General features: G+C 45.5%; 1 protein-coding gene across 3 annotated transcripts in view; it reads left to right on the plus strand.

Moving 5' to 3' along the window:
• The window catches only part of Nup214 (nucleoporin 214), an 81,356-nt gene that overhangs the window by 39,689 nt on the left and 27,870 nt on the right, over positions 1 to 13,797 (plus strand). For all 3 annotated transcript variants that reach the window (XM_021185394.2, XM_021185404.2, XM_029471045.1), the window contains exons 22-26: positions 2,010 to 2,276; positions 3,123 to 3,284; positions 5,223 to 5,322; positions 9,931 to 10,006; positions 11,333 to 11,411. In XM_021185394.2, the coding sequence (XP_021041053.1) occupies positions 2,010 to 2,276; positions 3,123 to 3,284; positions 5,223 to 5,322; positions 9,931 to 10,006; positions 11,333 to 11,411 (684 nt within the window). The remainder of the gene's footprint in view (positions 1 to 2,009; positions 2,277 to 3,122; positions 3,285 to 5,222; positions 5,323 to 9,930; positions 10,007 to 11,332; positions 11,412 to 13,797) is intronic.

Here is a 13,797-nt window from a genome sequence, read left to right on the forward strand (position 1 = left end):
GGCCACAATTGCATAGAAATCCTCTTCTAGAGATCTTGTCTCCATGGACTTCTGCCTTATCTCTTCAGCCTCCCCCTTTGCTTTAATCCTGTGCCTTTAAGAGAGGGATTGCTTGGGTGGTGGTGGCACACACCTTTAATCCCAGCACTTGGGAGGCAGAGGCAGGTGGATCTCTGAGTTTGAGGGCAGCCTGGTCTACAGAGTGAGTTCCAGAACACTCAGGGCTACACAGAGAAACTCTGTCTCATAAAGAAAAAGAAAAGAAAGAAAAGAGTTGATGAGATTTGTCGTGTAGGATAAGCGCTCTGTTTTTAGCAGATTTGTGACATTACCTATACCGCTAGGGTGCCTTTTGACACCTCCTTTTTCTGTGTGTGTGTAACCCTCCGTCTGTTCATCCATCCCTACAGTGGAAATCCTGTTGGCATAGGACCCTCTTATATAGCAGCATTGATAAAAAGGTCTACAAAGTTAGATGCACAAGGGTTTGAATTCTGGCTGCTTACCAACTTTATAACCTTAGGCAAATTGCTTCACTGCTCTAAGCAGTGGCCAAAAGTTCAGTAGCAGTACCTAAGTTCTGTGGTGATTATGTGAGGAGCTGGCACAGTATGTCTGGGCACTGGACCTGCCGCCTTCCTGGTGCTGCCTTTGGTTATATGTCTTGACAAGGTAGCACTGTTAACTAGCAAAGGTCATAAAAATAACAGTTCTGCCATATTGCATGTGTAAATTAACTCAGCTGGCTTCCCCAACCTCCTACTGAACAACTTTTGGCTCAGAAATGGAAGACACAGGAACTACATTCTTACATTGAATAATGAAGATATCAAGTTGATTGCAGAAAATAAACTTTAATATTTTGGATCCTGGTATCATATACTTAGATGGCATTTCTAAGTGGCCCACCACATAGTTGTCTGTCTCAGAATACTTGATCAGAGCATGTTCCCCCATGCAATGGCACTGGAAATGTGAAAAAGAACTTTGTCTTTTTTACACTGCATTATTTTTGTTTAGTTTTTGAGACTAGGTCTCTATTTGTGGTTCTGACTGACCTAGAACTATATAAACCAGAGTGGCTTCAAATTCACAGACATCTACCTGCCTCTACCTTCCAAATGCTGAGACTCCAGGCTTGTATCACAGCACACACCACTGTACTTAACTACTTTAAATAACCGCAGTGGCTAGTAACTACTGGGCAGCAGAGCCCTGGCATGTGAATTTTAGCTTTACCTGTTGTATAGCACTTATGCTGAGATTTTCCTCTGTGTAGCCCTGGCTGTCCTAGAACTCACTCTGTAGACCAGGTTGACCTCAAACTCAGATCCACCTGCCTCTGTCTCCCAAGTGCTGGGACCAAAGCCTGAAACGTAAGATCTTGTAGCATGATCTGCCTACAGGACAGACAAGTGATAGTATAAGAGTGCTGCTTTGAATAACTAGGGAAGGAATGGGGCTGGGCATTTTGTTCCTCCAGTGTACAATAATAGCGTACATTCTCAAGCACATGGTAGAAGGTGGCAGAACCTGACTCCACAGTGTAAAGAGCAGAGAAGAACAGGCTAAGTCCATGTGGAGAGTCACAGAACTCACTTAGATGTGTGTGAGACGCTCAGACTTAGGCCCTCTCACTCCGGTGTTCTGAGGTTGGAAAGCAGGGGTGATGCTGTGGCTAACTAGCCTGCCCCGGGAGCTGGCCTCTGACACCGTCTGTTCGCTGTGAGAACTTAATCTCTTGTTTTTCTACCAGTGTTGACTATTGCTCTCATTTTCAGTCTTGTCTGATGGTCAAAGCTGTCTTTGTCCTAGCAACTTAGTTTTCAAAGCTTAGTTTTGAGCAAAGACCACAAATTATCATTATTCACATTCAGCAATAGCGGCTTCCACCTAAGGTATAAGATAATGAAAGTGCTTTGTGGTCTGTCTCTCTTAGCACTGAAATGGCACCGCTTCTGGGTTTGCTTTGAGTTGTCTAATGTTGTTTTGGGGTGGGCCTTCTGCAGCCAGCCTGTCCCGGTCAGCCTTCCTATCTCAGAGGTACTATGAAGACTTAGATGAAGGCAGCTCCGAGTCATCCATAGCTCAGCCTCTGGAGGGAGAAGATGCCCGGCCAACCTGCAAAGAAGAGGAAGAGGCTGTGGTCCCAGTACCTCGGCATGCCCCTGTGGTCCGCACACCTTCTATCCAACCCAGTCTCCTGCCTCAGGCGATGCCTTTTGCAAAGCCTCACCTGATCCATAGTTCTTCACCTGCCGTGATGAGTTCTGCAGGTAAGTCACCAATTGAAGCTCTGCCCATGGAGGACGGTAGCTGGAGAGCTGCATGCCCATGTCACAGTAGCCACTCACTCACTGAGGCTGTCTGCATTGTGTGCTCACTGCTACAGGGCAGTTGTCAGGGCTGTGTGTCACAGCGACCTCTAGCAGAGACACAGGACTGAGGTACAGGAGTGAAGCCGTTTTACAGAACAGCTTTCATCCCTGTTAGGTTTCTGCTGAGGGGGCTCACCAGGGTTTAGACTTTAGACCACTGAGTTCCCATTCATTTCTGGTAATATACCAAAAATTAGAAGACCAATTCAAAAGATATAGGTTCTCTTGAAGAGGTTGGTAAGGCTACTATACAAGACTCTGAGGTTACACACAGTATCAGCTTCACTCCACCATCGACTTTGCTTTGTTAACATAGGTCTCTTTCAGAAGTAAAGGAGTGGGCTGTTTGCCTCAGTGTAAAGCAGCGTGTGGATTCAGGGCCTCCTGTCAGGAGCTGTGAGGCATGGGGCTCAGAACTTAGCAGCTCCAGTGCCCATGTCATAGTCCCTCGCTGAGGCCATGTGCATGGCGTGCTCACTGCTGCAGGACAGTGTCAGGGCCTTGGGCCCTAGTGACTTCTAGCAGAGACACGACTGAGGTACTGGAACAAATCCACCTTACAGGAAGTCAGGCTCTCTGTTGCTCTAAATGTTCTCTGTAACACTAAAAAATTTTAAATTTTTAAAAATTTTTAATTTTAGTGTTTTTTTTTTTTTGTACAACCCAACAGAATTTACCATTTTAACTTTTCCTCTGTTTCCTTCATTGACCCCATTTGTCTGATAATTTTTCTTTTCCCCTTAGTCTCTACGTCAGCCACCAAAGTTATCCCTCAGGGAGCGGACAGCACAGTGCTGGTAACTAAAACTGTAAAGCACGGTGCACCAGGTCCTTCCCACACTGTCGCAGCTCCCCAGGCCGCGGCTGCTGCAGCCCTGAGACGGCAGATGGCCAGTCAGGCACCAGGTAAAGACTACAGCCCCATTTCTAGGAGAGATTGTGAGCTGTCCAGGTCACAGGCGTGGGCTTTGGGGTGGGAGACAGCTGACTTTCTTGCCAATTCTTAGAAGAGAAGGCTAGTTTGATGACCTTCATCCCTGTGAGGAGAGCTTCCAGGAGGCAAAGACTAGGTCTCAAGTTTTTTTGCTTTGAAAGGGAGGTATTAGATGTGCCACATTTAGTTTTATGGGAAATTGATGAATTTTGATGCTGATTTTCCTACTTTTGATTGGTGATCTCCAGACCATCTGACATCATAAGAACAATGTTTTACGGATCCCAGGCACTGGGAGGGCGGCTGCACTACTGTTCCTGTTTTTTGTTCCAGTACTGAGAGAATCAGCAGAGAGAGTTACCCAAGCAGTGTATACCAGAGCTCGCCCTTTCCAGATGGCTGTTCTGCACTGACGTTGGCTTTAGTTAGGACAGTGACTTAGCTGATCAGGATTTAGGTCTAGGGAGTGGAGCTCAGGCTAGTTGTCACGGGTTGTGGCCTTAGCAAGCAGTTCCTACTCAGAGGCTGCTCATCTTTCCAGCTGGCCCAAAACCAGTTGTAGAGTTACCGGCTAGGAACATGAAAGAAGAATCTTAAAACAAAACACCCCACAAGGACAGGTTATCTGTTCCCCAAATGTGGAGAGTGCCAAGGCTGAAAACAGTGCCAAATATTTTCACTTGGGATGTTCTGAGACATGGTAGACTCACTCATACAGCTAGGAAAGAATGGTTAGCCAGACGGAGTTGCTTGGACCAGTGATCCTAATACTTGGGAGCTGACTGAAGCAGATTGTTACGAGTTCACAGCCAAACGGGGATATATTGTGAACTTGGGGGGTCTACCTAGGCTACAGAGTGAAACCCCATCTCAAAAACAAGCAAACAAACAAAACCTAAAGACCATTAAATAGCAATAAATCAAGTTTAAATAGAACCTTCTCATGGTACCTAAAACACATAATAAAAACTAAAGACAAGATAACAAACCTCAACTTACATTTAAGCTTTCAGAACACACTTATTTGATGGTCTCCTTGTTTTCTGACACACAGGATCTTGACAGTACACTGATCAGGTCCCTCATCCAGCCGACTATTTTTAAAGTTCAGATTTGTCAGGATTTAGGATGCTGTACTCAGCATGAAACACTGGGACTGTCACACTGTCTCTTGGAGCAAGGTTTTAAGGTGGAGACCCTGTCCCGTGTTCAGATGAATTGTGGGCAGTTTGTGGCACGTTCTCCCAGCTCTTCTGCTGGAGAAGGAAGTGAGCATTCCCACAGATCCACAGGTTGCCCGGGATTTGCTCAGGGGAGACCAGAGAGCTTTACTCAGCCTTCCCAGTTGTTAACAGAATGTCATTAAAGCTGATAAAGTATGACGGAAAAGTGAGACAAAAAGGATTACAAAGCTGGTGTGGGGGCACCTGTGCTAGCACTAGGAGGCAAGGTCAGCTGCATCTCTGGAATGTGAGTCCAGCCTGCGGTACTGTAGGCTCGTCTGTGTTTGCACATTTACCCAGAACTTGGCACATCGTAAGCCCATGGGAGAGGAGGAATGAGAATGGCATCGGCCCTGAGCTGAGAGCTGTTAATCCTCTGGGTGTTGCCTCCCCTTTCAAGATGAGCCAACGGTGTGGCAGGTATCTGGGTTCTGCTGCAGAAAGCTGGCCAGGGAATTGTCCCTCTAAGCCAGCAAGCTTTATTAGATGGCAAGAAGTCCATTCCTTGGCCTCTGGTAATAGTCAGCCAGGTGTTCTATTGACTACACTGCTGACTAGATTTCCTTCATTTGAGGTTGCTGTCTGCCAGAGGTTATGTGCTGGGCATTCATTTCTGTAGACTTTATAGAAAAGGATTTTAAATCCTCTACAGGAATTAACGTAGTTCTCTCTTCCCTGTTTACATAGCCGTGAGCACTCTGACCGAGTCAACTCTGAAGACTGCCCCTCAGGTGGTGAACGTACAGGAACTGAGGAGTAATCCCTCGCCCCCATCTGCGGCCAGGGGGTATGTTACGGCTCTTCTCTGTACTCAGCCTGCAGTTGGTCTGAAGGGAGCACTGCTGTCACAGCTTCTGTAGAGCCCTGGACTATGGAGGGATGGGCAGCCATTACTAAGTTTTTAGGAAGGTGACTTTTCACCTTTCCAGGGCACCCACTAAAAACTATAAGCCAGATGCGAATTTGGATAGACCCAGTTTATTAATGTTCTTCAGTTCCTGCTGACCACTGTAAAGATGGTGGGTCATGGAGAATGACAGTGCCCTCCCTGACTTCCTCTCTCCTAGCATTTCCACTCTTTACTTTTTTTCATGAAGAAACAGTATTTGAGAAGCAAGCAGCTACACTTGCAGAACTTCTGCTTCTCTTCTGTGCTGATTTAGGCAAGATTCTCGCCAGAGCTCACTTGCGTTTGGTCTCCACCAGGGCTGGTGTTGTGTGGTGCCCCCCTTATCCCACCCAGGGCTGGTGTTGTGTGGTGTTCCCTTTCCATACACACTCATACATTTCCTTTAGCAGCATTGTTCATGTCCTACTCACTGTGCACAAAGTTTGAAGCCTCATATTCTGTGGAACAACTAGCCTCCCTATGCTGTCTGAAAGAGTTGGGGGACATTCCTTTGCCTTGAATGGGAGATCATCAGGGACTAGTTTTTAGGGAACCCAATGTCTGGTGCCCATGGATAGTCAGTGGCAAGGTGAGCAGCTACAGACACTGTATTCTTGTCCTCTAGTGACACTACAGAGCAGACCTACCTACCCAAGGCTTGTTTTCTTGAGTGGCCTTGCCATGCTGATGTTGGACTTTGCCTGTCTGTATGTTAGTCTATATACCAACACTGCATATTGTCAACATTTCTAGTTATCTCAGGGTCAAACCAAATTCACCCTCTTTACTGTCCAGTAATAACTTGAAGCCTTCCTTGGAATGCCATTTGGACCAAGGCTGGTATTTGTGGTTGCTGTGAACCTTTCAGAGAACTGTGCACTGGAGTTTGGGAACTATAGCAGATTCCCACTGGAGAGAAGGCGGGAGGCCACTGAAAGTCAGAGTATTTTGCAAGGCCAGTCTTGTGGGTGCGGTGTGGGCAGGTACTTCTCAGACACTGACTACAGAAGAGAAGCATTTTTGCCTGCTCAGCTCACCTCCCTCATTCTGCTCATCCCTGATGGCAGGGCTTCCCTAGCTTTGCTCTGCAACACAACACAAATAGCCACCAACGGTGGAGGAAGAGTTTTTAAACCTTTTCTTTATCATCTTCTGTATGTATGTGTGTGCTTGCATGAGTTTATGTGCACTGTGTGTATGTAGGAGCCTGTGGAGGCCAGAAGAGAGTGTTAGAACCCCTGGAACTGGAGTTAGCACTATCTTTGTGAGCCGCCCTACATGGGTGCTGGCAACTGAACCTAGATGGCCTACAGGAGCTCCTAACACTGGGCCATCAGAATCTGGTAACATGTTTTCTTCCTTTCTCCACAGAGTTGGACTCTGATACAGTTACTGAGCTTCAGCACCCAATACCTGAAGCAGTTTCCTTTTGTTTTCATTTTCTAGCTTTAAAGTTGTTTCTTTTTTAAAGATTTATTTATTTTATGTATATGAGTGCTCTCTATCTGCATGAATACCTGCAGACTAGAAGAGGGCATCAGATCCCATTACAGATGGTTGTGAGCCACCATGTAGTTTCTGGGAATTGAACTCAAGACCTCTGGAAGAGCAGACAGTGCCCTTAACCATTGAACCATCTCTCCAGCCCCTTAAAATTGTTTTTAATTACATTTATTCATGTACATGTGCACGCATGTGCCAAGGTACATATGGAGATCAGAAGACAACTTAAGGGCATTGGTTCTCCTTCCAGCCTGTGGGTCCCAGCAATCAGGGTGGCTTGACACCCCACTAGCCCTTTCTTTTAAGTAGACATTTATATAGCTGATAATCTTGAAAACAGTTCATAAGTGAAAATTGATACATTTCACCAACTTCCCCATGGGTGAGTTCATTGTCAAATGACTGACCTTCAGGGCCTTGTAAGTAGCTATCTCTGAAGTCTATTAATTTTGCACTTAACTATTGCGTGTGACACCACACACATTCATTCTGCTCCCTGTGTGTTGTGGTTGTGAGACTGGCTTTTCTCTTTAACTGGAACAGATCCCTAGCTGTTCATACTACTGTATTGCTCCCTGCAGAGCATCTGCGGTGAGTGTGCTGCTTCCCTGGGGTAAAGGAGAAGTAGTTGTGAAGAAGGCCTTCATCCCTGTTGTCGCCACAGGGACCTCAGCCAGGAGGCCACCAGGCAACCAAATTCATTGGTTCTGCCTTGTCATATATGCATATTTATTAAAAGATATTTGCTAATAATTAAGATTGTCCAAAAGAAGACCTAACTGTGTCTCTTGATTTAGGCCACGGAAGCAAGCTTTTGGACTAAGTGAAGGAATGAGTCCCTTTTCTTAAGCAGCAGCAGGTGGGATACTTACCATTGATGGCCTAAGAAACGCTGGAACGCCTCACAGCAGCTCTGCTTTCCATTGTGCAGTCTGATTGTGTCTGCTGTGGTCCTGATTGTTGCTTCCTTTCTTAGAGAGGTGTGTGTGTGTTGCATACCTGTGTATGTGTGTATTGCATGCCTGATGCCAGTATAGGCTATAAGAGGGCATGAATTCCTTAGGGTTAGAGTTAGAGGTGATGGTGAGCTGACATGATAAGCTGGGATTTGGATGTGGCTCCTTTGCAAACACTCTTGCCACTGAGCCGCTCTCCAGCCCGGTCGTTTAGTGGTTTTGTTTGTTTGTTTTTGATAACAGAGTGTACAAGCAGTGTCACACCCATTTCACAGTCCTCTTGATACTCAAAATATAGCAGAGCTGACCCTGGCTTTCCCCAATATTCTCATGAGCATTTGTGTGTTGGCCTCCTTCATTTGCCTGTGTTCCTGCGCAGTCCTTTGCATACTTTCTCATGCGTGGACTGTTTGCTGTTTGGCCCCTTTAGTCGAGGTAGAGATTTCTTGTAGCTGGTTTATTGGTAGGTTCATTGGGTGCTTGTACCAAACAGCATTTCTCTACAGAGAGGTCACATGGTATAGTGTGCTGGTTTGGGGCCTCCTGGTTTTGTGTTTGGGGATTCAGGATGCCCAGGAGACATGTGGCATTCTCACAAGTAAATAGAACAGTGACTGTACACAACTTTGCCTTTGTGATTTGATTACCATCATGTCACTAAGGTTTAGCTATAAATATTTTCCAAGATTTGGATAAAATACTGTTTTTTAATGTTCATTTCTAGTTTTTGTACAAGAGATTCATTTCCCTTGTGGTTCCCTGAGCTCAGACTGTTCTGTCAGCAAGTTGGCTAAATCCACTCCGGAATCTTGGGACCCAGCAGTCTTGCCAACATATTCTGGGTCTCTGGTGGAGGAGGGCAGGCACAGACTGAGACCCAGAACTGTGGAGTGTCTCAGGGCATTTCTGTATCTTCATCTAGGGCACTCCTGCATCTTCGTTTGCTTTGGCACAATCATCGTGGGGGTTTGTTTCATTGAGAATGAGTCTCTTTTTCTTCTTCAGCCTAATCAAGGCTAGGAAGATTATATGACAGAATTCAGACAGAATTTAGACAGACCATTGAGGACTAAACCATTTGCTGATTTCGTCTTTCAAAAGAAAAAAAGAATTTTTTTTTTTTTTTTGAGATCAGGTTTCTGTATAGCCCTGGCTGTCTTGGAACTCAGAACAGGCTGTCCATGAACTCAGAGATCTGCCTGACTCTGCCTCCGGAGTACCAGGATTAAAGGCATGCACCACCACTGCCTGGCATCAAATTAATTTTTGATGGAAAGTTATTAATAATCTTCCCTCAAATCTGAAAAGAGTTCTAAACTCCTACATCCCACAACTTCAGCTGCCACTATTCATTTCAGTTAAAGTAACTGCACTGGGGACAGAGAAATTGAACAGCTTTTCCTAAATGATAAGAGCTTGTGTCTGTGATAGAACTGACAGGTGGGTTCTTCATATGCTACCACAAGGTAGGTAGTGAAACAGCGGTTCCCTAAGTACAGCAGTCAGGTTTAGTGAGAGCTTCCTTGGAAATTGGGGTGTACCTTCGTTCACAGAGTAGCCAAGATGCAGGCTGGAAACAGCAGGTGTGTTGTGGGATCCACCCACAGCTGTGCCAGTCTGGGGCAGGGGCAGCGCCTTTGCTGTATGTGCAGTTCATCATTTACGCCTCACAGTTCCTGTTGAACATCCTTTTTTCAGGTTTGAAAAAGAATAGGAACTTCCCCATCTAAAACCAGGGAGAAGGGAAGGGGGAATGCCAGTTGTCCCAGTAAGAACAGCTTCTATTTGGAAATGGTTATAAATTGTCTCGGTGAATTATAGGTAGGTAGAAGAAAGTTAGCAAAGTTATTGGCTTGCATTTTATATAATTGAAAACCAAGATTTCATTTAAAACTAATTCTTCAGCAAAATGTTTGGTGAGTTTGGGGTCCAAGACATCTGTATGCTGCCCCAAAGTCTTTTTATTTGTGTATTGAGCAGGGAACTAGCTTGAGGTTGAACATGTTTGCCCTCAGTAATGTCTAAGCAAACACACTCTCTCTTTCAGTTCTTCGGTGCAGCACTCAGCAGCCAAAACCCCCCATGCTGTGTTAACCCCAGTGGCTAACAGCCAAGCCAAGCAGGTAACTTGCTGATGTGTTCTTTAGCAGTATGTCTCTAACTGAAGATCATTTTATGATTTACCTTCATTTAAATGAATTGATTCTTAGAAAGGGCTGTCACTTCTTTTCCATAACTCATGCCAGTCTTGACATGGTTAAGCAGTTGAGGCCATTGACTTTCTAGACTAGTCATCTTAGGCCACGTGCTAACAGAATGCTTTTGGATGAGATGTTTAGTTTGCCATTTGTTTTGTTTTTCTTTTTTTTTTATTTTTTTTTATTTTTATTTTTTTATTTTTTTTATTTTTTTATTTTTTCTGACACAGGGTTTCTCTGTATAGCCCTGGCTGTCTGGAACTCACTCTGTAGACCAGGCTGGCCTCGAACTCAGAAATCTGCCTTCCTCTGCCTCCCGAGTGCTAGGATTAAAGGCGTGCGCCACCACCGCCCAGCTTTTGTTTTGTTTTTCTTAACATTATCTCAGTCCATGCAACTGACTTGTGCAGTAGGTATTTAGATATGTCTCTTTTGAGGCAGCCGAGGTCAGGTGAGTCACATGGGCTCATTCAGTCAGTTATTGATAGAAGCAGCTGGGAGCCAAGGCTGAACGATCTGCCCTTTGCTTCTCCCACCACACTGTTGGAAATGGGTGTCGGGTATGGATTGTCTTACTGCTGCAGCTCTGCCTTTCAGAGGTTGCATGCTTTCGGTGATGGGTCTAGCTCTGACTTTTGACCGATTTTGCAGTTAAACAGTGCAAAAGAAAATAATTAAGAAAGCAGTGGGGTGTGTGTGAATTAGGAGAGGCTAGAAGGGAACCCAAGCTATCTCTGGAGCTCTCCCAGCAGTCCTGTTTCTCTTAGCTCTGTCTTGGAGATGAGCAGCCTCAGATTGCACTTGAATCCAGAGTTTGAGACTGCACTATTAGCTGCCGGCTGTGGTTTCCCACCACCATCCTGTGCCTCTGTTCTCCATGGAGGTCGGTAGTAGGTCATATAGCGGCAGAGGTGCTGGCTGCAGGTGGAAAGCCCCGTTGCTTCTCCTGCTCACTAATTGCTGGGACTGTGTTCTTCATCCACCCATCCCGTCCTCTAACAAGTACTCAAGTGCCATTTATGTGGCAGACACTGTACTAGGTACCGAGAAGTCAGCCATGAGTCACGCAGAAGCCTCCAGTGTGGTGCTATATTTTGTTATTTTTCTATTCCTCCTTTTCGTGGGTAATTAAACTGAATTCAAGTATTCGTGTTTGCTTAGTTTATGTTTTTACATTTCAGTTTCACATGTTCACTTATCCCAAGGATAGTTAGCAGTTTACCATAAATGTTTTTCTTGTGTTCTGTACAGGGGTCTCTGATAAATTCTTTCAAGCCATCAGGACCCACAGCAGCATCCTGTCAGCTGTCCTCTGGGGATAAAGCTGTAGGTGAGTCTGCATGTCTCTGTCATGAGAATGAAGACGAAAAGTGCTACTGAGAGTTCCTTCTGTAGATCCTGAAGCCAATAGGCAGATGCCGAATTCCAAAGGCCTCCAGTTTTGAGGAATTGTAAGGACATCAATAAGTCCTTTAACACTTGCTAAACTTGGAGTTTAGACTTTAGAGTCAGCATGAGAAAACGTTTGATGGTCTTTTATAGCAATGTCTTTGTGCATCGCTGCATGATGGGGAAGAGAAGTTAGACAGACAGTTGAGCACTGTTCCTTCATCTCAAAGGGAAAGAACTCTCATACCTCTTGACGCCCTTGCAGGTAAATTACTTTCTTTCCTTTTCTCTCCCTTCATTTCCCTTCTCTTTTCCTCTCTTCTTCCCTTTCCTCCCCCCTCTCTCTTCCTTTCTATATGAGACCCTGAGGGGCTTATCTGTATAGCTCAGTCATGACATATCAAATTTGATATGTAGCTATAGATGATAATCTAACCTCTGCTTTCCTAGTGTGAGGATTCTGTGCATGGTACTGCATGCCTGATTTTATGCAGTGCAGGACTTTCTGTGTGCTGGGAGAATACTCCTTCAGGTGAGCTACATTCCCAGCCCCTTCATAATAACTATTCAAAATCAGTAAATAGATAAAGTACAACATACTTGCTACAGGGTAAGATCCTATTAGGTAAGCTAATAATACAAGGTTTTATAGCTTCACAGACTTGCCAGCAAACTGAAGCATAAATATTTTTAATTAAGTTAGTTTTTACAGTAGCTGGAAGTGTTTTGACCATAGGATAAATTACTAAGGTTGTGCTGCTCCAGGGAATGACTTGACAGGACTGGCGAGGAAATGAGAAAAACTGGGGTCAGGTGGGTCAGCCACAGCATCCTGGGAGCTCAGCGTGTTTATTATATACACTTGCAGGAACGGAGAGGGAGAGGCAGGCTTGCTAAGCCTGGTGGGAGCAGTCTCTGTAGAGAGCAATCTCCAGGCTGTGAGTAGGGGTGTGGTGAAAGCGATAGTGGGGGTCTTCTGCACAAACTATCAGCGTTCAAACTTAGACCTTCCCGTTGACATGGCCAGGATCTGTCAAGCATTCCATGCTCGCTGAGGACTCTGTTGCTTCCCTGTACCTAGCCTCTGGAAGCCATGAGCATCTCTCTCAGTGTCTGCCGGGGATCTCCCGTAGCCACTGGGGGGGAGGGGGCACCCACGGCTTCCACTGAACAGCCTGCGCTCACTTAGTTCTGCACACCACAACTCTGTGTCTACCTTTTATTTTCATTTCCATCTGACAGCAGATTCAGAGGCTGAGCGGCACGCAGCAGCTGCCCACTTCACATAATGACCACCAGTCAGGCAGGCAGGCAGGCAGGCACCTCCTTTCTATGTCATGCAGAACCTAATTGAAACTCTAAATGTTCCTTATGTGCACCCCACACTCACCACTATAGGCAAAGACTTGAGTCATTTAAGTTAATGTTTTTTAAAAAGTTTCAAAAGGCACAATCTTACTTCTCTGAAGGCCTTTGCAGCAGGCCTGTCTCACCCCTCACTGTTCACTGCTGCCTTCCCTTGCAGGTGACCAAGGCTTAAGAGAGCTTTTCTCTTTGAGGCTGGAAACATCCCTGAAAACCGTTCATTGCTGAAACCTTTTCTTTTCATTTCAGATAAAGTCCCACATGGTAGCTCAGGCTAACCTGTAACTCACTATATCTAGCTCACTATAACTCAGGCTAGCCTTGCCTTTGAGCTTACAGCAATCCTCCTGCTTCAACTTCCCAAGTGAAGGGTTAAAGGCATGAGTCACCGTACCTATATTTCTCTCATGAGCGCTCTCTCTGTCCCCCTCCTCCTCCCTTTCCCTTCTCTCTCTCTCTCTCTCTCTCTCTCTCTCTCTCCCTCACTCCCTCACCCTCCCTCCTTTCCTCTCTCATTGTATGTGTATTTCTGGAACCTGTAGAATAACTCTCTTACTCATTAGTTACAGGAATACGTAATTGTAGCTGGGTGGTGGCAGCATACACCTTTATTCCCAGCAAGGCAGGCAGGTCTCTGTGAGTTCAAATCTGGCCTGTTCTGCATAGTGAGTTCAAGTCCAGCCTAGACTACATAGTGAGTTCCAGGTCAGCCACAGTAACACAAACCCCTGTCTGGGGGGAAAATAAATCTTGTTTTACTGATTATGAAATGGTTATATGCAAAAATGTCAGTGTAAAAGTATAACATGTAAAAAGTGAGAGCTGCCCTGGGAATCAGTTGTAAAGGTGCCCTTAAGAATGGTATGATCAGGGCTGGTGAGATGGCTCAGTGGGTAAGAGCACCCGACTGCTCTTCCAAAGGTCCAGAGTTCAAATCCCAGCAACCACATGGTGGCTCACAA

Source organism: Mus caroli, chromosome 2 (genome assembly GCF_900094665.2).
Source record: "Mus caroli chromosome 2, CAROLI_EIJ_v1.1, whole genome shotgun sequence".
NCBI classification, from domain to species: domain Eukaryota; kingdom Metazoa; phylum Chordata; class Mammalia; order Rodentia; family Muridae; genus Mus; species Mus caroli.